This window comes from Mesoplodon bidens (assembly GCF_964165515.1).
Source record: "Mesoplodon bidens genome assembly, chromosome: 19".
Taxonomy (NCBI): domain Eukaryota; kingdom Metazoa; phylum Chordata; class Mammalia; order Artiodactyla; family Ziphiidae; genus Mesoplodon; species Mesoplodon bidens.
Window position 1 is genome coordinate 53,052,598 of NC_138179.1, and position 23,306 is coordinate 53,075,903.

The 23,306-nt window shown below is 38.4% G+C and overlaps 2 protein-coding genes across 4 annotated transcripts in view; one reads left to right on the forward strand and one right to left on the reverse strand.

Annotated features, from left to right (window-relative positions):
* Positions 1-23,306, forward strand: part of FBXL20 (F-box and leucine rich repeat protein 20) — a 96,005-nt gene that overhangs the window by 16,733 nt on the left and 55,966 nt on the right. The gene's annotated exons all lie outside the window — the stretch shown is intronic.
* On the reverse strand, positions 11,450-12,128 carry LOC308607631 (small ribosomal subunit protein eS27-like). Its single transcript, XM_081219757.1, has one exon. It carries the CDS (start codon positions 12,114-12,116, stop codon positions 11,862-11,864), a length of 255 nt encoding a protein of 84 aa, XP_081075883.1. The 5' UTR covers positions 12,117-12,128; the 3' UTR covers positions 11,450-11,861.

Consider the following 23,306-nt stretch of genomic DNA (forward strand, 5'->3'; position numbering starts at 1 on the left):
TAAATTTGACAAGTGTCCTTGCAAGTCTTTTTCTGTGCTTTTACATAGCCTTAGTTTTCTGTGTGTGTGTTTATGTAAGTTGCCTCATACTGTATCTGGCATGCGGAAATTTTAACTACGATATGTCTTAGAGGTCTGTTAGATATATTTCTTTTCACAGTTGCATAATATTCTATTATATGAATATTCTAGTTTGTATAACTAGCTATTAATTAACCTTTAGGTTTTCTCCTTTGCATTACAAACACAAATGCAATGAATGTTCTTATATATGTGCAAGTGTTCCTTTATGTTAAATACCAAGAAGAGGGTTTTCTGGGTCATAGGGAATATATGATTATTAACTTTATCAGATATTGTCAAATTGCCTTCCTAATTTATGTTTTGGCCCATAGTGTGTGAGTGAACTTGTTTCTCCACATCTTTACCAACATGTGATATTTCCCAACTTTAAAATTTTTCAGTGATAGAAGGAAAATTGTGTTTATTGTATTTTGTATTTCCCTCATTACTATTGAAGTTGAGTATCTTCTTGTTTTAGTCTTCATGTTTTATTGATCTCATGTGTTTCTTCCATAAGAAAGAAATTTTTCTTTCTTGTTTATTTTATCCTTTGTCAAGTTTTAAAAATTAGTTCGTGCCTTTTGTTTGTTTGTTTTTTAATCCCTTTAGGCATTCTATATATTGGATACTAACCCTTTGTGTACCCATATATTTGCAAAGGTTTTCATTGAATGGGCTTGTCCAGTGTTTCTTGGTGTTTATTAGAAAAAGGGCCTCCTATCCCAAGATCATAAATACTCTTCCATATCTTGCTACATTAATTTTTGTAAAATCTAAGTCTTTAACCTACCTTGAGCTTATTATATAAGGTAGAGTTTTAACTGAATTTTCCCACATATTGATAGTTCATCTTCTCCCCACTGGTTTTGAAATGCCATTTCTGTCATAAAACCAATTAACTGAATTCAAAGGTCTGTTTTGAACTGTGTTCTGTTTCTTTCATCTATTTTTTTATCGCCAGTACCACAATTTTAATTAATTGGTTTTATACATTAATATGAGAGAATTTATATAATATTTTCCTTCCCATTCAAGAATATGATAGGGAGTTCTTCCTTTAAGATCTTAACACAGTTTGGGTTTCGCTGGTGGTGCAGTGGTTAAGAATCCGCCTGCCAATGCAGGGGACATGGGTTTGAGCCCTGGTTCAGGAAGTTAAGTCTGCCATCACACTTACAGAAGTCAGGACATTATTCTTTGGAGGAATTGAACATGAGAAGTTCAGGACCTAGGACCCTAAGCCCAGAGGCGAATGAGGCTAAGATGCCACAGCGAACAGTGGAACCTGCTAGTCTCCTTCCCTCACCTAGTTCCAGAATTCCATCAGGCAGGTAAGAGATTAGAGTCTTCCTTCTACTAAGAGAAGGCTCCAGAGAAAAGATAGCTGAATTTAAAATTCTGCTTATGTATCAACAGGCTTGTGCCTATCGGTGTTGATTTTTTTAAAAAAAAATCTGTTAACATGTTTTTGTTCATTTTTTATGGCTGTTGGCAGACAACCTCGTAAAGTCATTCATGACCAAACTCTTTATAGAACTGTCCCATAAAGCATACATTCTAGGAAATCTACAAAAGCCTTGGATTAGTAAAATGGGGAGAAAAAAAGGGAGGGGGGCTAACTAATAAAAGGTTGCCAACATTTTTAAAATGTGTCATATACCATTGATATTTTAAAACAAAATACAGATTAATTTAAACCAAATCTAAAGGGTATAATCCCAGCATTTAAAAATAGAATGCATGTAGATTTATGAAAAATATCATTGTCCTTATAGTTTTTGTTTTGTCTTGGGTCACCACTGGTTTGGGGAGATAGGCTCAAGCATACTGCCAAAGAACAGAGTTATCAAGCCTGTGTTCTAGGCTAAGTCCTAATTTGTTTGTACATCCAGTAATGACACTGGCTTGCTTTTTCTCAGTCTGTATTGATTTTTTTTTTTTTTCTTCCATACGCAGGCCTCTCACTGTTGTGGCCTCTCCCGTTGCAGAGCACAGGCTCCGGACGCGCAGGCCCAGCGGCCATGGCTCACGGGCCCAGCCGCTCCGCGGCACGTGGGATCCTCCCGGACCGGGACACGAACCTGTGTCCCCCGCACTGGCAGGCGGACTCCCAACCACTGCACCACCAGGGAAGCCCTGTATTGATTTTAATTTTGATTTTTTAAAAAGATTTATTCATGGGCTTCCCTGGTGGCGCAGTGGTTTGAGAGTCCGCCTGCCAATGCAGGGGACGCGGGTTCGTGCCCCGGTCCGGGAGGATCCCACATGCCGCGGAGCGGCTGGGCCCGTGAGCCATGGCCGCTGGGCCTGGGCGTCCGGAGCCTGTGCTCTGCAATGGGAGAGGCCCCAACAGTGAGAGGCCCGCGTACCGCAAAAAAAACAAACAAACAAAAAAACAAACAAAAAAAACAAAAAAAAAGCAAAAAAAGCAAAAAAAAACAAACAAACAAAAAAAAAAACAAAAAACAAAAAAAAAAGATTTATTCATTATTTACTTATTTATTTATTTATTTATTTTTGGCTGCATCAGGTCTTACTTGTGGCAGGTGGGATCTTCGTTGAGGCATGTGGGATATCTTGTTGCGGCACGCGGGCTTCTCTCTAGTTGTGATGTGCGGGTTTCCTCTTCTCTAGTTGTGGCAAACAGGCTCCAGGGCGCATGGGCGCTGTAGTTGTGGCGCTCTGGTTCCAGAGCGCGTGGGCTCTGTAGTTTGCAGCACATGGGCTCTCTAGTTGAGGCGCGCGAGCTCAGTAGTTAGTTGCCCTGCAGCATGTGGGATCGTAGTTCCCTGACCAGGGATCGACCCGCGTCCCCTGCATTGTAAGGCAGATTCTTTACCACTGGACCACCAGGGAAGTCCTAATTTTGATTCTTTTTTAATGTTTAAGAAAAATAACTAAATGTAAATCTATTTTAGTATATTCTGTATGCCTATGTAAATTACATTTCTTTATTTATGTTGGTTCCCTCTTTGGTTTCTTAATTTTTTTGTATCCAGCTTTACTGAGATATAATTGACATATAACATTGTGTGAGTTTAAGGTACACAGCACGACGATTTGACATACGTGTATTTTGCGACTACCACAGTAAGGTTAGTTAACATATCTGTCATCTCACATAGTTAATGATGTTTGTTTTGAATGTGTTTTTATTTTATTTTATTTTGGCTGTGCTGCATGGCATGTGGGATCTTTGTTCCCTGACCAGGGATCAAACCCGTGCCCCCTGCAGTGGAAGCAGAGTCTTAACCACGGGACTGCCAGGGAAGTCCCAGTGGTGTTTGTTTTGTGGGAGAACATTTAAGATCTACTCTCAGCAACTTTCAAGTATACAGTATAGTAATGTTCACTATAGTCACCATGCTGTAGATTAGATTTATAGAATTTATTCAACTTATAACTGGATATTTGTACCCTTTAACCACCTTCTCTCATTTCCCCCACTCCTCAGATCCTGGCAACCACCGCTTACGAGATTATACAGTATTTGTCTTTCTCTGATTTATTTGACTTAGCACCATGCCTTCTAGGTTCATCCATTTTGTTGTAAAAGGCAGGATTTCCTTCTTTTTTGTGTCTGAATAATATTCCATTGTATATATATACCAATGTTTTCTTTATCCATTAATCTGTTGACAGACACTTAGATTGTTTCCATATCTTGGCTATTGTAAATAATGCTGCAGTGAACATGGAGGTGCAGATATCTCTTTGAAATAGTAATTTCATTTCCTTGGATATATACATCAAGTGGGATTGCTGAATTATATGGCAGTTTTGTCTTTAATTTTATGAGGAACCTCCATACTGTTTTCCATAGTGGCTGTACCAATTTACATTCACACTAACACTGCTCAAGGGTTCACTTTTCTCCACCTCACCAGTACTTATTATCTCGTGTCTTTTTTTTTTTTTTTGCGGTACGCGGGCCTCTCACTGTTGTGGCCTCTCCCGTTGTGGAGCACAGGCTCCGGACGCTCAGGCTCAGCAGCCATGGCTCACGGGCCCAGCCGCTCCGCGGCATGTGGGATCCTCCCAGACCGGGGCACGAACCCGTGTCCCCTGCATCGGCTGGCGGACTCTGAACCACTGCACCACCAGGGAAGCCCTCATATCTTTTTGATTATAGTGATTCTAACAAATGTGAGGTGATATCTCATTGTGGTTTTGACTTGTGTTTCCCTGATGATGTTGAACACCTTTTCTTATACTTTGGAAAAATTTCTGCTGAGATCCTTTGCCCATTTTTATTTATTTATTTATTTATTTATTTTGTTATTATTGTATGAGTTCCTTATATATTTTGGATAATAATCCCTTATCAGATATATAGTTTACAAATGTTTTCTCCCATTTTATAGGTTGCCTTTTCATTTTGTTGATTGTTTCTTTTGCTGTGCAGAAGCTTTTTAGTTTGATGTAGTTCCACTTGTTTTTTGCTTTCCTTCTTGTGCTTTTGGTGTCATATCCAAAAAAATCATTGCCAATATCAATGTTAAGGAGCATTTTCACTATATTTTCTTCTAGGAGTTTTAGGCCTTACATTTATTTAAGTCTTTAATCCATTTTGAGTTAATTTTTGTGAGTGATGTAATATAGAGGTCTAATTTTATTCTTCTGCATGTGAATATACAGTTTTCCCAGTACCTACTATTGAAGAGACTATCTTTTCCCCATTGAGTCTTCTTGGCTCCCTTTTCAAATATTAGTTGACTGTATATTCATGGGTTTGTGTCTGGGCTCTTGATTCTGTTCCATTGGTCTGTGTGTCTGTTTTTATGCTAGTACATAATGTTTTGATTACTAAAGCTTTGTAATGTAGTTTCAGGTCAGGAAGCGTGATGCCTCCAGCTTTGTTCTTCCCTCTCAAGATTACTTTGGCTATTCAGGATCTTTTGTGGTTCCATATAAATTTTAGGATTGATTTTCTATTTCTGTGAAAAATGCCATTGGAATTGTGATAGAGATTGCATTGCATTTGTACATCACTTTGGGTGGTATGGACATTTTAACAATATTAATTGTTACAGTCCATAAACATGGATATATTTCCATTTATTTGTGTCTTCAGTTTTTCTCATCAATGCCTTACAGTTTTTATGTACAGATCTTTCACCTCCTTGGTTAAATTTATTGCTAGGTATTTTATTTAATTTTTAATTTTTTTAATTGCAGTGTAGTTGATTTACAGTGTTGTGGCAATCTATGCTGTACAGCAAAGTGACTCAGTTTTATACATATAGACATTCTTTTTAAAATATTCTTTTCCATTATGGCTTATCCCAGGGGATTGGGTATAGTTCCCTGTGCTATACAGTAGGACCTTGTTGTTTATCCATTCTAAATGTAATAGTTTGCATCTACCAACACCAAATTCCCAGTCCATCCCTCTCCCTTCCCCCTCCCCCTTGGCAACCACAGATCTGATCTCTATGTCTGTGAGTCTGTTTCTGTTTTGTAGATAGGTTCATTTATGCCATATTTTAGATTCCACATACAAGTGATATCATATGATATTTGTCTTTCTCTTTCTGACTTACTTCACTTAGTATGATAATCTCTTGTTGCATCCATGTTGCTGTAGATGCCATTATTTCATTCTTTTTTATGGCTGAGTAATATTTCATTGTAGAAGAAGATGTACTATATCTTCTTTATCCATTCATCTGTTGATGGACATTTAGGTTGTTTCCATGTCTTAGCTATTGTGAATAGTGGTGCTATGAACATAGGGGTGCATGTATCTTTTTGAGTTATAGTTTTGTCTGGGTATATGACCAGAAAGTGGGATTGCTGGATCATATGGTAATTCTATTTTTAGCTTCCTGAGGAACCTCCATACTGTTTTTTATAGTGGCTGCACCAATTTATATTCCCACCAACAGTGTAGGAGGGTTCCCTTTTCTCCACACCCTCTCCAGCATTTGTTATTTGTAGACTTTTTAATGGTGGCCATTCTGACTGGTGTGAGGTGGTACCTCATTGTATTTTTGATTTGCATTTCTCTAATAATTAGTGATGTTGAGCATCTTTCCATGTGCCTACTGGCCATCTGTATGTCTTCTTTGAGAGATGTCTGTTAAGGTCTTTTGCCCATTTTTTGATTGGATTGTTTGTTTTTTTGTTGTTGAGTTGTATGAACTGTTTGTATGTTTCAGAAATTAAGCCCTTGTTGGTTGCATCATTTGCAAATATTTTCTCCCATTCCATAGGTTGTCTTTTTTTTTTTTAATGGTTTCCCTTGCTGTGCAAAAGCTTGTAAGTTTGCTTAGGTCCCGTTTGTTTATTTTTGTTTTTATTTCTATTGCCTTGGGAGACTGACCTAAGAACACATTGGTACTATTTATGTCAGAGAATGTTTTGCCTGTGTTCTCTTCTAGGAGTTTTATGGTTTCATGTCTTATCCTTAAGCCATTTTGAGTTTATTTTTGTGCATGGTGTGAGGGTGTGTTCTAACTTCATTGATTTACACGCAGCTGTCCAACTTCCCCAGCACCACTTGACGAAGAGACTGTCCTTTTCCCATTTTATATTCTTGCCTCCTTTGTCAAAGATTAATTGACCATAGGTGTGTGGGCTTTCTATTCTATTTCTGGGCTTTCTATTCTGTTCCATTGATCCATATATCTGTTTTTGCACCAGTACCACACTGTTTTGATCGCTGTAGCGTTATAGTAGTGTCTGAAGTCTGGGAGAGTTATTAGGTATTTTATTTTTTTATATTATTTTAAATGAGATTGTGTATTTTCATCTAGTTTGTTCTTAGTGTATAGAAGTGCAACAGATTTTTGTATGCTGATTTTGTAACCTGCAGCTTTAATGAATTATTAGTTCTAATGGTTTTATGGTGTAGTCTTTACGATTTTTCTGTATAAAATCATGTCATCTGCAAACAGAGATACTTTTACTTCTTCCTTCTGATTTGGATGCCTTTTATGTCTTTCCTACCTAATTGCTGTGGTTGGGACTTCCAGTACTGTGTTGACTAGGAGTGTTTAGATTACCTTTGTCTTGTTTCCGATCTTAGGGGAAAAGCTGTCAGCCTTTCACCATTGTGAAGTCAGCTGTGGACTTGTCATATATGGCCTTTATTATTTTGAGGTACATTCCTTCTATATCCAGCTTGTAGATGATTTTTTTATCAGGAAACAATGTTGAATTTTCTCCAGTGTTTTTTTCTGTATCTATTCAGATCATATCATTTTGGTCTTTCATTCTGTTAATGTGGTTTATCACATTGATTAATTTGTGTGCATTGAACCATCCTTGTATCACAAGGATAAATCACATTTGATCATGGTGTATGATTTTTTTAATGTGATGTTGAATGTGGTTCGCTGTTATTTTACTGAGAATTTTTGCATCTAAATTCATCAGGGATATTGGCCTATAGTTTTCTTGTAGTTTCCTTCTCTGGCTTTGGGTAATGCTGGCTTCATAAGATGAGTTTGGGAGTGATTTCTCCTCTTCAATTTTTGGGGAAGAGTTTGAGCAGGATTGACATTAATTCTTTCTTATATGCTTCCTAGAATTTTCCAGTGAAACCATCTAGTCTTGTGCTTTTCTTTGTTGGGAGGTTTTGATTACCGATTCAGTCTCCATACTCATTATTTGTCTATTCAGATTATCTACATCTTCATGATTCAGTCTTGGAAGTGTTAAAAAAGAATAAACAAAACCTGTTGCACATTAAAATGTTGAAGAGTTTATTTGAGCAGACATTAATTTAAATTGCATAGCACCGGTCCAGAAGAGATTTTAGAAGTGCTCCATGCACAGGAGCTATGGGCAAGGTTTTTATAGACAAGACACCGAAGCAAAGTAGTTATTTGATTGGCTGTATCTTAAGCAGTTGCCTTATTTGGGATTGTTCTTAAGTTTCATTTTCTCAGATTCCAGTGCATTTACACTGGCTTAGGTTTTGGTTTGCAACGTGGGCTACCAAGGCATTAGAACCACCTCAGACAATTGAACCCCAATTGCCTCCTTGTTTAATTACCTTAACAGTAAGTGGTCATGCTTCTAGGAATTTATCCATTTCCCATAGGTTGTCCATTTTATTGGGGTAAGATTGTTCATAGTAGTCTCTTATGATCCTTTATATTTCTGTGGTATCAGTTGTAATGTCTCCTCTTTCATTTACAATTTTTTTCTTTTTTTTTTTCGTTTACAATTTTATTTGAGTCCTCTCTTTTCCCTTGGTTAGTCTAGCTATAGGTTTGTCCATTTTGTTTATCTTTTTAAAGAACCAAGTGTTAGTTTCATTAATCTTTTATATTGGTTTCCTTTCTCCATTTCGGTTATTTCTGCTCTAATCTTTATTATTGCTTTTTGCGGACATTGGGCTTAGTTTGTTCTTTTTCTACTTTTTTTTTCCTACATTTCTACTGAAATGTAAGTTGTTTATTTGGGATCTTTCTTTTTTCTTAATATAGGCATTTATAGCTATAAACATTCCTCTTAAAACTGTTTTTGCTGCATCCCATAAGTTTTGGTTTGTTGTGTTTCCATTTTTGTTTTTCTCAAGATATTTTTTGATTTCCCTTTTGATTTCTTCTTTGATCTACTGGTTGTTCAGTAGTGTGTTGATTGATTTCTACGTATTTGTGAATTTTCCAATTTTCCTTCTGTTACAGATTTCTAGTTTCATGCCTGTGATATTGTGATTTATACGCTTATATATTTTGGTGTTCGTTCTTGATTCCTGACTCACAACTCCCAAAAACCTTTGTAATTTCCTAAGCGAGCAGTGGGAACATCTTTTGTTCTCAGTTCAAAGCCATAAAGGTGAAATGGGTGTCTTTTTATTTACAACAAGCCCCTTTTAACCACACCTGAGTTTGTTAATAAGGTGAATTTTTGAAGGCCCCTAGGTAACTGAATGATGGAGACCAGTTGCCAGGGGAGCCAACTATGATTAGAGGGTTGGAACTTTCAGTTCTACTCCCCATTTCCCCCTTCCCCACCTCTGGGGAGGAGAGAGGAGCTGAAGGTTGAAGCAGTCACCAATGGCCTGTGGTATAATCAATTATATCTGTGTATTGGAGCCTCCATTAAAAAAACCCAATGGGGATGAGGTTCAGAGATCTTCCATGATGGTAGCATCTGCATGCCAGAGGGGTGGTGCACCCCAGTTCTTATGGCGACAGAAGCTCCTGCGCTCAGGACCCTTCCAGACCTCACCCTGTGTTACCTCTTTATCTGGCTGTTCATCTGAATCCTTTAAATAAGCTGAGAGGGCTTCCCTGGTGGTGCAGTGGTTAAGAATCTGCCTGCCAATGAAGGGGACACGGGTTCGAGCCCTGGTCCAGGAAGATCCCACATGCTGCAGAGCAACTAAGCCTGTGCGCCACAACTACTGAACCTGTGCTCTACAGCCTGCGAGCCAGAACTGCTGAACCCCTGAGCCTGTAGCCTGAGGACGAAGAGTGGACCCGCTCACCGCAACTAGAGAAAGCCCGCACGCAGCAACAAAGACCCAACGTGGACAAAAATAAATAAAAATTAAATTAAGTGAATTAAAAAATAATAATAATAAACTGAGAGACATAAGTTAATGTTTCTCTGAGTTCTGTGCACCACTTCTAGCAAATTAATTGAACCTGAGAAGTGGGTTGCAGGAACCTTCAGTTTATAGCCAGTTGGTCAGAAGCACAAAGTAACACCCTGGACTTGCAATTGGGGTCTGAAGCGGGGGTAGCCTTGTGGGACTGGGCCTTTAACCTGTGAGATCTGATGCTCTCTCCTGGTAGATAGTGTCAGAATTGAGTTAAATTTGTAGGACACCCATTCAGTGTCTGCTAAGAAATTGGGTATTGCTTGGGTGTTGGAAAACACACGTCTGAATACCATTGTGATCAGGAAAGATACTTGATATGGTTTCTGTCTTACTGATCTTGTTGAAATTTGCTTTGTGGCCTAACATATGTTCTGTCTTGGAGAATGTTCTGTATATGCTTGAGAAGAATGTGTATTTTGCTGCCACTGGATGGACTGTTCTGTGTATGTTTACTAGATTCATTTAGTCTGTGATGTTGTTAAAATCTTCTGTTTGCTTATTAAATCTCTGGAAGATCTGTTTTTGAGAGTGAGGTATTAAAATCCCCTGCTACTATTGTATTGCTGTTCGTTTCTCCTTTTAGTTTTGTTATATTTGCTTTATATATTTAGGTGCTCCAGTGTTGGGTGCATAAATATTTACACTTGTATCTTTTTGATGAATTGACCCCCTTTATCATTATATAATCACCTTCTTTGACTCTTGGTTTCTTTATTTCTGTCTTCCTTTAGTGGAAACAAGCTTAATGTCATCTAGTTAAAGCTCCTTCTCAATGGAAGAATCTACTCTATGACATCGCTGATATTGGAGAGACTGGCTGACCAGTAATGGGGAGAGCTCACAGCTTTACACATGTATTTAAGCCAAATCTGTCTTAAACACATTGTCTCCACTTCTCCTAGGTTGGTTATCTTGAACAGTATAGAACTACTTGATTGTAAAGGACAATTCTTCAGCTATTCAATAGCAGCTATAATGTTCTTCCATTGAACATTTTGAGTATTCCTCTTATCTTTACCATTTTCCACAAAACTTAGCTTTAGAACCTCTCAATATCCTGGGATCCATTTTCTAAATGATATTTAGTTGATTTCCTTTCACAAATGTGACATTAGAGTTATTGACAACCACTCATTGACAACCACAACAGTAGTTTTGTCCCTTGGTCTGGTCTGCTTTCCATTAGTGTATCCTAAGATTACAGTTTTTCTTTTCTTTTAAAATTTGTTACAGGAAGTCACATAAGTAACTCATGATAAACTAAAACTCCCTGTTTTTTGTGAAACTAGGTTTCTAGTTTCATATTTATATAACTGGTAAATGCTTAATTTTAGTGAGAGATTTTAAAAAAGTTACCCTGTTTAGTTTCCTCATTATTTAACGTTAATTAATTCATTCATTTTTGGCTGTGTTGGGTCTTCAGTGCTGTGTGCGGGCTTTCTCTAGTTGCGGCGAGTGAGGGGTGCTCTTCATTGTGGTGCGCGGGATTCTCATTGCGGTGGCTTCTCTTGTTGCGGAGCACGGGCTCTAGGTGCACGGGCTTCAGTAGTTGTTGCTTGCGGGCTCTAGAGTGCAGACTCCGTAGTTGTGGCACACAGGCTCAGTTGCTCCGTGGCATGTGGGATCTTCCCGGACCAGGGCGCGAACCCATGTCCCCTGCATTGGCAGGTGGATTCTTAACCACTGCGCCACCAGGGAGGTCCCTAGTTTTCTCTTGATACTGTCCTTTTGAAATCACGTTGAACCCTGATTCTGTTATCCAAGGTTATTATTTATCCTAATGAGTTTCATGGTATCCAGAAGTTTAGTAAATATACTTATGACTTTATTCAAGCTATCTAAAACTATTGCATGGGTATTTTGGTTAAACATGGGAGTTTGACTTAATACATTTATTTCCTTTCTTTTCAAATAGCACTAACATTATAATAAAAGAATAAAAAGGAGTATAAGATCACAGGAACAAGAATGACAAAAAAAATTTGAGAAGATAAAAAAATTAGTAGAAAAGTGTTAAATAATTTAGCCAAGTAGAGGGAGGTACACTCTGGGTTGTCTGCAGAGACTAGCAAGCAAGTTTACAAAACCTCCAAAAAGACTCAACACTTGGGAGTCAAAAGTGAAAATACAAGAATGAGGCTTGAGATTAAAAGTAGGTAATGGTTGACGAAAGTTTTTTTTAATCCAAAATGTGTTTATTGGGATGGTTTCCCATTCATCTTGACTCTGGGGGCTTTTAGTGCTGCTTCCGTCTGAAGGAGCATCCTTCCGTAAGCCTTGCTTTTCCTCCTGTAGGCTGGCAGAGGACGGTAGAGCAGCCAACACACAGAACTACTGTTTGTGCATGGCCAAAGACAGTGGTGATTTTATAGCATCCTGAGCATTTCACATCCATGAAATAGGAATTAGGGCACCGCACCAGGCTCTTCTTCTTGTGTTTCCTCTTCTCCTCTTCTGGAGAGGGACGAAGGAGATCCTTTGAGAGAGGCATGTTCTCGTGGGGAGGTCGTCACCGTCGGAAAGGCTGAAGAAAGTCTTAAATTAAGTGGTTGAATCCTATGTAAACTACTTCTTCCCCCTCTAGGAAACTGGGCATTTTTTTTTCTTCAAGAAAATGGAGGGGCTTCCCTGGTGGTGCAGTGGTTGAGAGTCCGCCTGCCGATGCAGGGGACACGGGTTCCTGCCCCGGTCCGGGAAGATCCCACATGCCGCGGAGCGTCTAGGCCCGTGAGCGATGGCCGCTGAGCCTGCGCGTCCAGAGCCTGTGCTCCGCAACGGGTGAGGCCACAGCAGTGAGAGGCCCACATATCGCAAAAAAAAAAAAAAAAGAAAATGGAGGCTGAGGGTTCTGGATCCAGGAATATCAGATGTATGAAAAGGATAGGGATATGGAGCCAAACAGTGAACTTACAATAGCTTCTTAATGCCATGAAAAGGAGTGGACAGCCAAGGATAACCTGATAGCTGAGGAAAGCCTCCAAAATGGGAGGCCAAACAAACACATAAAAGAAACAAGGTAGAGAGCAGAGGGGAAAAAACTGCGGGTAGGGCAGAGGGGAAGAGGTATTAATCTCGAAGAAATGAAATGTTGCATCTTCAGAAAACAGAATGCTCTTTTGAAGCTCTTTCAATAAATAAGAAATAACTCTTGGAAATAAAAAATGATACCCCCCCAAAAAAATTAGTGGAAAGATTGGAAGTAAAGTTGAAGCAATTTCCTAGGAATTAGAAAGAAAATATTAAATGAGGAAAATAGGAGACAAATAATTTAAAAAATTAAAGATAGACCAGGAGGTCCAATATTTGACTCATAGGAGTTTGAGCATGAGAGCACAGAGAAAATACGGGGAGATGATACCAACAGGTTTCCAAAGCATTTTCCAAACTGAGTCATAGATTTGCAGGTTGAAAGCTCTGATAGAATCATAAACAAGACACAGATCAAGAGGACCGATTATGAAGTTTCAGTAAACTGGGATACAGAGGCTGTACTAAATGCCTCCAGCAAGAGTAGCTAGAGGTTACATTCAAAGGACCAATCAGAATAGCATTCCATATCACAGTAGTAACATAGGAAGACAGAAATGCATTCAGCAGTATCTTCAGATATCTTCCGTGGAAGGGATTTCCAACCTATAATTTTATTCTCAGCCATATTATCAATCAAATGTGAGTCTAGGATAAAGATATTTTTAGACATGCAAGTGACCAGAATGTCAGTTCTCATGAGCCTTTTTTCCCCCATAAGTTACTAGTGAATGTACTCTTAAATAGGAAGGGAAAAGAAATCGGGTCCAAGACTCAGAATTCAGTCAAAGAGAAGAGCCAAGGGAGAGCCCAAGGTGACAGCTCTGTACCTGGTCTACAGAGTCCCCCCACAGAGGGAAGCAGAAGAAAGAACAAAGGGTTCTGGGAAGTTATGGCTTCGGGAAAAAACAATATCTGGTGTGTTTGAGCATATGGAAAATATTGATAGACATGTGACAGATGCTGGAGCATTTGAGGAAAAGTTAAAAATATATAGAAAGTAGAAAAAATGAGGTTGTCTTTAATTTGTAGGGAGAAAGAGTGCATGGTCCTATTGTCCTGCTTGGCTCAGCACTCAGTAGTATCTGTCCAGTATTACATTCACACTCACTCTTTATTTAAACAAAGATTGTCATAAAATTACATAGGGTATGGAGGCTAGAGGTAGAGGTTGAAACTGAATACTTACATTCCTTGGCAGTATGTCGATAGGTAATATCTAAATTTGATAAATCAAGCATATTAAGAAAAACAGAGGTAAATATCAAAAGAACCCCCTAGAAGATTCGATAGGGTATAGGGGTAGGGTGGACCCTACTGTTTTTCCAATGTCCTTTTGTCTTGGTTGACTTTTTATATAAAAATTCAGTTGTTATATGGTATATTATAGAGACCTCTTTCTATATATATATATATATATATATCAATTAATAACAGCCAAATATTTAGCTATATCATGCATCCTTTGTTTAGCTATCATGTTCATAATAGCACCACTGTCTTATTCATATCATGGCCTAGGAAGTCTAATAGATTTCCTTTGTCTATTAATTTGGTATCACTTTTCCTTAATGACTGTCTTACAAAGTTATTTCTTCTCTTCCTTTTTAAAGAATCTTTGTTCTGATTTAACATATTGTTTCTTTTGGTTCCTTTTAAATCTAAAATATAATTTCTGGCATGCAGTTAGGGTATCTAGGGTACTGTGTACTTTGTTTCTTACATTATCTAAAACAGGGGAATGCTTTTTCTACAAATAAGTAGCATGGCTGTATTATAATACCATTGCCTTGGAAATATTTCCAGAGCAGTAAGATGATTTAGAATGGTGTTTGTGAGTGAGTTGTAAAATTACTATCTGACATATGTCTTGGAAAATTCCACAGATTCTGCCAGTTTTCAGTTTCTGGCACAATGACTAGAATTTGTACATGAGGAAGTCAAACCCTACTCTCCTCTGATTACCTCCCCCCCTGGCATTTTGGAATATGAGATTCAGTTAAATGCTTACTAATCCTGAGTCAGATCCCATCATGGCCTTGTTGTATCTACTAGTAGTTCTTTTGTGTGTATATAGTGTGGTGGAGCTGGGGTAAGTGGAGGAGAAAAGGGGAGGACATATAATTATATTGCCACCTTGACTTTAAAATTCTTTCCTTTCAGTTCATAACTTCAGAAGAGGTTTTCAGTAGGGCATGGAAGATTTCCAGGATTGAGCAGTACCCAAAAGGAGTTCCAGTCATATCCAGTAGTTCATCAAAGTTCATGGAGTCGTCTGGAATGTTGCTGTGGATAGTTAAACCTGATTAAGTAGAAGAAATTCTCAACAGAAAACAGAATAAAAGTGTATACTGGGCTTCCCTGGTGGCGCAGTGGTTGAGAGTCCGCCTGCCGGTGCAGGGGACGCGGGTTCATGCCCTGGCCCGGAAAGATCCCACATGCCGCGGAGCTGCTCGGCCCGTGACCCATGGCCGCTGAGCCTGTGGCCACAACAGTGAGAGGCCCGCGTACCGCAAAAAAAAAAAAAAAAAAGTGTATACTTATTTTAGACTGAGAGCAATGGATTGGTAGTGGATATTGATTTCAGTTAAAGAAACAGAAGTCAGGATAAAAGAAAGCTTGTACTATTGAGTCAGATACTAGAAAGTGTCCATAGCAGAAAGTTTGATCTATTAAGTAATGTATCTGTTTTCTACATGTATCCCTTCCTTGGTGTTTTTATCTAGGGATTTCTTTCTTAAGATAAATTTAGTCATGATATGGTCACGCACTGACAGCAGTTTGCTCCTAAAAAGCAATTATGTTTCCACGAGGGACAAGATGTTAGGCGGAGGAATTACAAACTTACTTTGTTTTAGGTTTATTTAGCCATACAAAAATGTTTTTCCTCTTAGATTTTGGCAAGAAAACTAACCAGTTGGAAAAACATCTGGTGTCGGTTGAGTGAGGGAATGGCATAAGCAGTAAAAACTACTTATAGGAAAAAATCGTTTTAAAAAAATCTCTGCAGCTTCAACTCTGGATTTCTTTATGACGGTTCATTCAATCTCTCTCAGAAATTTTCTTCCCACCAAAAGATTTTACCTATGTTGGGCTACTTCAGTATGTCTCAAATTTTATTCAAATCTATGAAATTTAGATCACGAGTCATGAACTTCTAAAATGTAGAATGTGTTTTCATAACTTTTGCTGTCTAACAACCGCTCTAAAACCTAGTGGCTTGAAACAATTATTCAGTCTGGCAGTTCTTCTTCTAGTCACCCAAAAAGGTCGCCCTTGAGACTGCAGTCCTCTGGTGGCTTGACTAGGGCTTGAGTGTCTAAGATGGCCTCATGTACAGTCTGAGACCTTGGTGTCACTGTCAGCTGGTGCTCTTTTTCCACAAGGCCTGTCCTCATTCACAAGTTTAGCCTGGGCTTTCTTACATGGTGGCAGGAGTGTTTGAAGAAGGTAAAGTTTTGGTTAAGGCTTCGCTTGGAAATTGCAGTGTTATTTTCACCCCATTCTTTTGGTCAGATCAAGTCATCATGTGAACTCAAATGCAAAGGGTGGGAAAGAAAGACTCCACCTATTGAAGGGAGGTGCAGCAAAAGCCCATTGCAAAAGGGTGTTGTAGCAAGGAGATAAGATTCTTTGGAGGCCCTTATTATAAGATTCTACCATGGTCTGCCCTCTGGCTCCAATGATTCTCATTCTTGTGGCGTGCAAATCATTCCCTCCCAAGACCTCAAAAGTCTTATATCCAAAAACAACCTGTATAAATACACAAATAAATAATGGTGAAAACCTGTAACTTGTTATCTGCATTTGATTTAGAGGTGGATGAGGGTCCTCACCTGCAGTTCCTCTTGATCCAGAGACCTATGAACTAAAAAGAAAAGTTATCTGCCCCGTACACTCAACATATACCGTTATTCACAGAGATAGAATAACGGCAATATACATTCACCCTAAAAAGGGGAAGTAACAGGAGGCATGTAGCATATATCAATTCTGAAATGTAGCAGACACATTGTCAAGGTCACCTACTCCAGGTGAAATGGAACAGGACCCTATGGTCCTCCCCCACCATGTCCTCTGCCTCCTTTTGTCTGTAGAAAAACTTTAGCTAAAGAGTTTAATCAGAGAACTGAGAAAATGCAGAAGCAAAGGAAAACAGTCAAACAAGACCAAATATTAATAGTTCAGTTATTAAACAAATTCAAGGACCTTTAGTTCCTCCTCATGGGCTGTAGGTAATATTCTATGTCCTTTGAGCTGTGTTGTAGGTATTGAAACCCCCACCAGGTGGAAGAAGTTTACTACATGATGACCAGACTGTAGCCATGGCATGAGCTGCCATAATTCTGAGAACTGGCCTCAAGGAAATGGGAACAAACCGACCCTGGAACTGAAGATTAACTGTTCTTAAAATCAGGATGATGCTGGTCAGACCACCGCATGACCAATTTCAAGATGACTGTCAGAGCTGACTATTTGGTTCCTGCATGTAGCCCCCCTACCTCCGCCTATCCACGCCTGAAACTCCCCTTTGAAAGCTCTTGCCCACTGATTATCAGTGGGGAGTTGGCCTTTGGGCATGAGTCCACCCTCTCCCCTGGTTGCTGGCCTCTGAAATAAAGCAAATTTTACTTTCCACCAACCTTGCCTCTCAAGTATTGGCTTTCGAGCGGCAAGCAGCTGGGCCCTACTTTTGGTAACACAGAAGCAGGAAACGTGCCTTGATTGGGGCCCAGTTCTGCTTCCTGGGAATGGTTCCCTAATCTATTGTTCTCTGTGATTCTTGGTACTGCATTACGAGCTCTTAACACTGCTTTCTGAGAGGTCTGTCCTTTTACATAAGAAATATCTTATGAAGCTAATTAGCTTTCTTCAGGGTACTTCCTCCCTATAGAAAGTTGGGAACCCAGTGGCCTTTTTTCATTTTAAATTGTTTCTGTCCCTTGTTGTACCCAGCAGGTACAACTTCCTTTAAAATTTCTGAAATTTTCTGTGAATCTGGTTTGTGTTATTCCATGTCCCAAAAGCTACATCATTATAACTCTTTTAAAGACAGACCTCTCCTGACTTGGGTTGTGTCTGTCTGCTGTGGCATAAATTCCCTTTAGCTTCTTAGAGGCCATTATGTCTAGTTGAGAGAGTCAGCTAGGTATGGCTTTAAAAGTTTCTGAATTAAAAGACAATTGTATAACCTTTGGTTAGGCAGAGTTCACATGTATGATATTCAAAAGCACGATGTGTTAAAAAAAGGATAAATTGGACTATATCAAAATTAAAAATATTTGTTCTTCAAGAGACACCATTAAGAAATAGAAGTCACAACACACAGAATGGGAGAAAATATTTGCAAGTCATAGAGTAGATAATGAATGTGTATTCAAAATATGTAAGGAGCCCCTGAATCTCAATAGTAAGAAGATAAATAACTCAAAAGGGAAAATGATTTGAATACACATTTCACCAAAGAAGTCTTTTTAAATGGCTGAAAAGCACATGAAAAGGTGCTCAACAGCATTAGTAATTAGGGAAGTGCAAATTGAAACCACAGTGAGATACCACCCCATTAGACTGACTGAAATAAAAAAGACAACAACAAGGAACAGTAAGATGGGGACAGACTGGAAACCTCATACATTGCTGGTGGGAATGTAAAATGGTGCAGCTACTCTGGAAAACAATTTAAAAGTTTTAAATAAACTTAACCATATGATACAACCCAGAAAATCTCCACCTTAGAATTTATCCAAGAGAAATGAGAACATATTTCAACCCAAAGACTTGTATGAGAATGATCATAGCAGCATTATTCATAATAGTAAAAAAAATGGTAACAATCCAAATGTTTGTCCGCTAGGAATGAATAAACAAAATATAGAATTCCATACACTGGAATACTATTCAACAATAAAAAAGAATGAACTACTGGTACATGCTATAACATAGGTGAACTTAAAAAACATGCAGAATAAAAAAAGTCAGATGCAAAAGATGACATATTTTATGATTCCATTTTTCTTAAATGCCCAGAAGTGAAAATCTACCGAGACAGAAAGCAGATTAGTGGTTGCTTGAGGTTGGGGATCAGCACAGGGATTGATTGCAGATGGGCATAAAGGATATTTTGGGGGTGATGGAAATTCATCAAAACCGAATCGTAGTGATGGTTACACAGCTTTATAAATTTACTAAAAATTATTGAAACGTACAATTAAAACCAGTGAATTTTACGATATATGCATTATGCCATAATAAAGCTGCTAAAAATGCTGTATGCAGATGAAATCCCATGATGGTGAAAACTTAGGAATTATTACAACTTTTTTTTTTAAACAAGAAATGTATCCTATCCCTTGAAGTAAATGGGCCATAAGTTGAATCTTCAAACTGTTTTCTTCAGGTATTTTAATCGTTATTTTTGTAAGGTATTCAGTCTGTTGCTGTGTTGATGTCATTTGCATGTTATTTGCTGAATTTAGAGTAACATTCAGTTTATTAAATTTCTTTCTTCCTCCTCTCCCCTCCTCTTCCCTCCCCTCCTGAGATACAAAGTGAAAAAACCATGGAAACCTGCTGGGAATTTACAGTCAAAAAGTATTTCCTGATCTGTTTAGTAGAAATGACATTCATTGGTTGAGGAATTTCTAGGCATTGTGTTGCTTACCGACTATACTGGGGTGAACTAAACAGACAAGGCCCCTTTCCTCTCAGAGCTTACAGTCTGATGTAATGGACACATCATCCTTGAGGAAGGAGGAAGGAAGAGGCACACTCTCTCTCATTAAGGACCCTCCTGATACTGCACACATCACTTTTTCTTACATCCCATTGGCCAGAACGTAATGAGAAATAAAGTCTTCTTTCCACACAGCCATGTGCTAGCTAAAAATTGGGAATTCTGTTACTCTAGATGAGTAGAGAGGATATGAGGGGATACTAGTATTCTATGCCAAAATACATATATTAACTTTTGTATTTCTCCCATAATGCTTGAATAACATAGGTCAGACCTTTTAATTTCCGTTTTTGGAGTTGGTAGCTATACTTTAATCAGCAGGGGTCACTGTTGAGAAAGTATTTCTTTTCCTGTTTCCTTTGTTCAGCCCATCTGCATTTCCCACCCAGATCCTGTATTTAAAGCCTCTTGAATTGGTTTCCTGTGTATTTTTTGTGTGCTAAGCATTTAAATTTACTATGTTAGTAAACTAATTCCCAAAATGTGCCAAAGATTTAAAAACTGATCAGAAAGGCTAAAATAATAGCCCCCCAAAATGCTTCTTACTCTTCAGGAACTCTGTTGTAATTACAGTTTGCAACAAGTGGTTTCACAGTTATATTTCTCAGCTAGGTAATTTATAGAAGAACGATTACAGTTTTATACAAAACAACAATAAATGCTGATGTATGACAAAACAAATCACTTAGGTTTTTAAAAACCTGAATATTTAAGAATGTCCTATCCCTATAAGACGGGGGGGGGGGGCTGTTGCAGTGTCTGTTTTTGTTTGTTTAGGGGATCATGTCCTACCTTGAAAGAAATAATCGAGAGAGAACAATGTAGTTGCTCTCATGTTGCCCCCCACAATATCCTTGTAATTTTTTGTGAATAGATTATTAAAATATATAATAACCTATCTACACATTAATGTGAAACCAGATAACCTAAGAATGTCAAATGTTTGAACAGTGACTTCCTCTACAACGATTATATCTAAAACCTTCACAAATTTGTTATAATTCATTATATCCTTGATGTAATTGGATTTGACACCCTTTTTATTTTGTATGAGAAACCTAGAGTTTGGATTCAGCTGAAATAGTAAGATATCTAAAATATGTATTCTATTGCTTCTGTGAAACATTTATTTTACAAACAATACCATGGGGACTTCCTTGGTGGCACAGTGGTTAGGAATCCGCCTGCCAGTGCAGGGGACACGGGTTCAACCCCTGGTCCAGGAAGATCCCACATGCCCCGGAGCAACTAAGCCTGTGTGCCACAATTACTGAGCCCACGTGCTACAACTACTGAAGCCTGCGCACCTAGAGCCCTTGCTCCACAACAAGAGAAGACACCACAGTGAGAAGGCCATGCACCACAATGAAGAGTAGCCCCCACTAGTCACAACAAAAGAAAAGCCCGTGCGCAGCAACAAAGACCCAATGTAGCCAAAAAATTAAACAAACAAACAAAAAAAAACCCAGTACCGTGAACTGGAGCAGAAGAAACCATTTGGGTTTCCTAGAAACCATCTAAAATTAATGTGTGTCTACCTCTAGGATTATTTTCTAAGCTCCATTGCTATGTCACTTCAAATAATAAAATATTCTGATTATGTGTTATAACTGTAATTTCTTAAGTCCTGAGATTCTCAATCTATTTTATCTGTTCCATTGGTTCTCAAACTTTAGGAAGCATTAGTATCACCTGGAGGGCTTGTTAAAATACAAATTGCCCCTCTTTCCCTCCACCACCCCTAGCATCCTGTTTCTGATGCTATAGGTCTGGAGTACAGCCCAAGAATTTGCATTTCTAACAGATTCTGTTTGATGCTGATGCTGTTAGTCAGGTAACCATGGTTTGTGAACCACTGATCTTTTTCTTGCAGACTTGGAGTAGGATACACATGTGCAGAAGGAATTGGAGGGAAATATAAATCTGGACAGATATCCTATACACATGATGTTTCCCAGATACTCCCAGGACACTGTCTATTCCTTTTTATCTTTTCTTTTTTCATATACGTCATGTTCTTACAGAGACAACAACATTTTGTCTATTTAGACTGACTTAGGGGAAAAAATTGCTGCTGGGTATGACTTTTTTTTTAAAATAAATTATTTATTTATTTTTGGCTGAGATGGGTCTTTGTTGCTGTGCGTGGGCTTTCTCTAGTTGTGGTGAGCGGGGGCTACTCTTTGTTGCGGTGCGCGGGCTTCTCACTTCGGTGGCTTCTCTTGTTGCAGAACAGGGGCTGTAGGCGTGTGGGCTCAGTAGTTGGTGGTGCGTGGGCTTAGTTGCTCTGCGGCGTGTGGGATCTTCCTGGACCAGGGCTCAAACCCGTGTCCCCTGCATTGGCAGACGGATTCTTAACCACTGCGCCACCAGGGAAGACCCTGGGTGTGATTTTTGTTCCTTTTTGTATCTAGAATTGCACAAATCATGTGAACAACACATAGCAGGTTTATATTTTTTATCAATTTAATTACCGTATATATTCAAGTGAGCAAAGTGCCTTGGTGGGTGAGGTACGTAGCATTCAATTAAATACTTTGAATATACAAGCTAAAGAGCTTAGCATTTCTAGTATAAAAATGATTATCTTTTATATTTTGTGGATTTGACTTGGTCATAGTCTAGTATATTGGGTGCTTAGCTTAGTGATACTGTTTTATACTTACTAACTTACTAACTCTTTTTCCCCAAGATTTCAAGCTTAAGATATATGTTGTGTGCTAAGAAGTCCCCCAGGCAGGTCTCAATTTTGGATACATTAGCTGTCTTTGCAAGACATTTTTATTTATGTCATCAACCCTAGATTATTCAGGGTATTCTTTGTAACTACGTCATGCATTCTTTCCTATAAGTGTACCTGGAGAAGAATGATCTTAATGGTGTAGAGTCTTAGAAGCCGTGGAATTTGAGAACTTGTTTAGGAGGAAATGTGATGGCTTCATTTTGAAAGTCTGCCTTATAGAAAAGGGATATGATTTTTTCTTAATACCTTCCATTAATGGGTAGAGAATTTAGGGAAGCAGATTATTCTTTGATGTCAGGCAATTTCCAAAGACATGTAATTGTCAGGCAGCATTACTTTTTTTTTTTTTTTACATCTTTATTGGAGTATAGTTGCTTAACAATGGTGTGTTAGTTTCTGCTTTATAACAAAATGAATCAGTTATACATATACATACGTTCCCATATCCCCTCCCTCTTGCGTCTCCCTCCCACCCTCCCTATCCCACAGGCAGCATTACTTTTATTTTAGCATAGTGTGTTTGCTGCACTGAAACTTGGTAGATGATCCAACTTTCCATCAGCAAGTCCTGTAGCTTCTTTAAAAATCCTTTTGTCTACTTTTTTTATTTTCCACTTCCACCACCCCTGTAATCTTACCTGCATCATCTTTTACTTGAACTATAATTTTAATATGTTTCTAGCTTATCTCCTTGATGCCAGTCCAAAATTAGTATTTGCTTATTTCTGTGTTCTTCATTGTAGAGCAGGGGCTCCTAAGTACAGAGATAACATCTTACTGTTTTTGTATTTCATTGCCTAGAAAAGTGCCTAATACAGAGTGTTCAGTAAATGTTCATTGTATGAAGTCAAGAGGCATCTATGTCATACGTAATAGCAGGGACTGAACATATTCCTCTCAGCTTCAGTGACATGTGTATTGTTTTTAGTTGCTTTTTATTGGATATACAGATACTTGGTTTTTTTATGTAGCTTACTAGACAAGCTTATAGTGACGGCTCTGTTAAAAGTACCCATTGTGAGTTATTTCATTAATTTGTTAAATGATCCTGCATGCATCCAGAATGCATATGGTGGTGGTTATGAGGCATTATTACTTTTCTGCATGATATATAAAACTTGAAAGAGAACATGTCCTATCCTAGGTTTCTGAACATCTCTGTGAACAAATAAATGTGA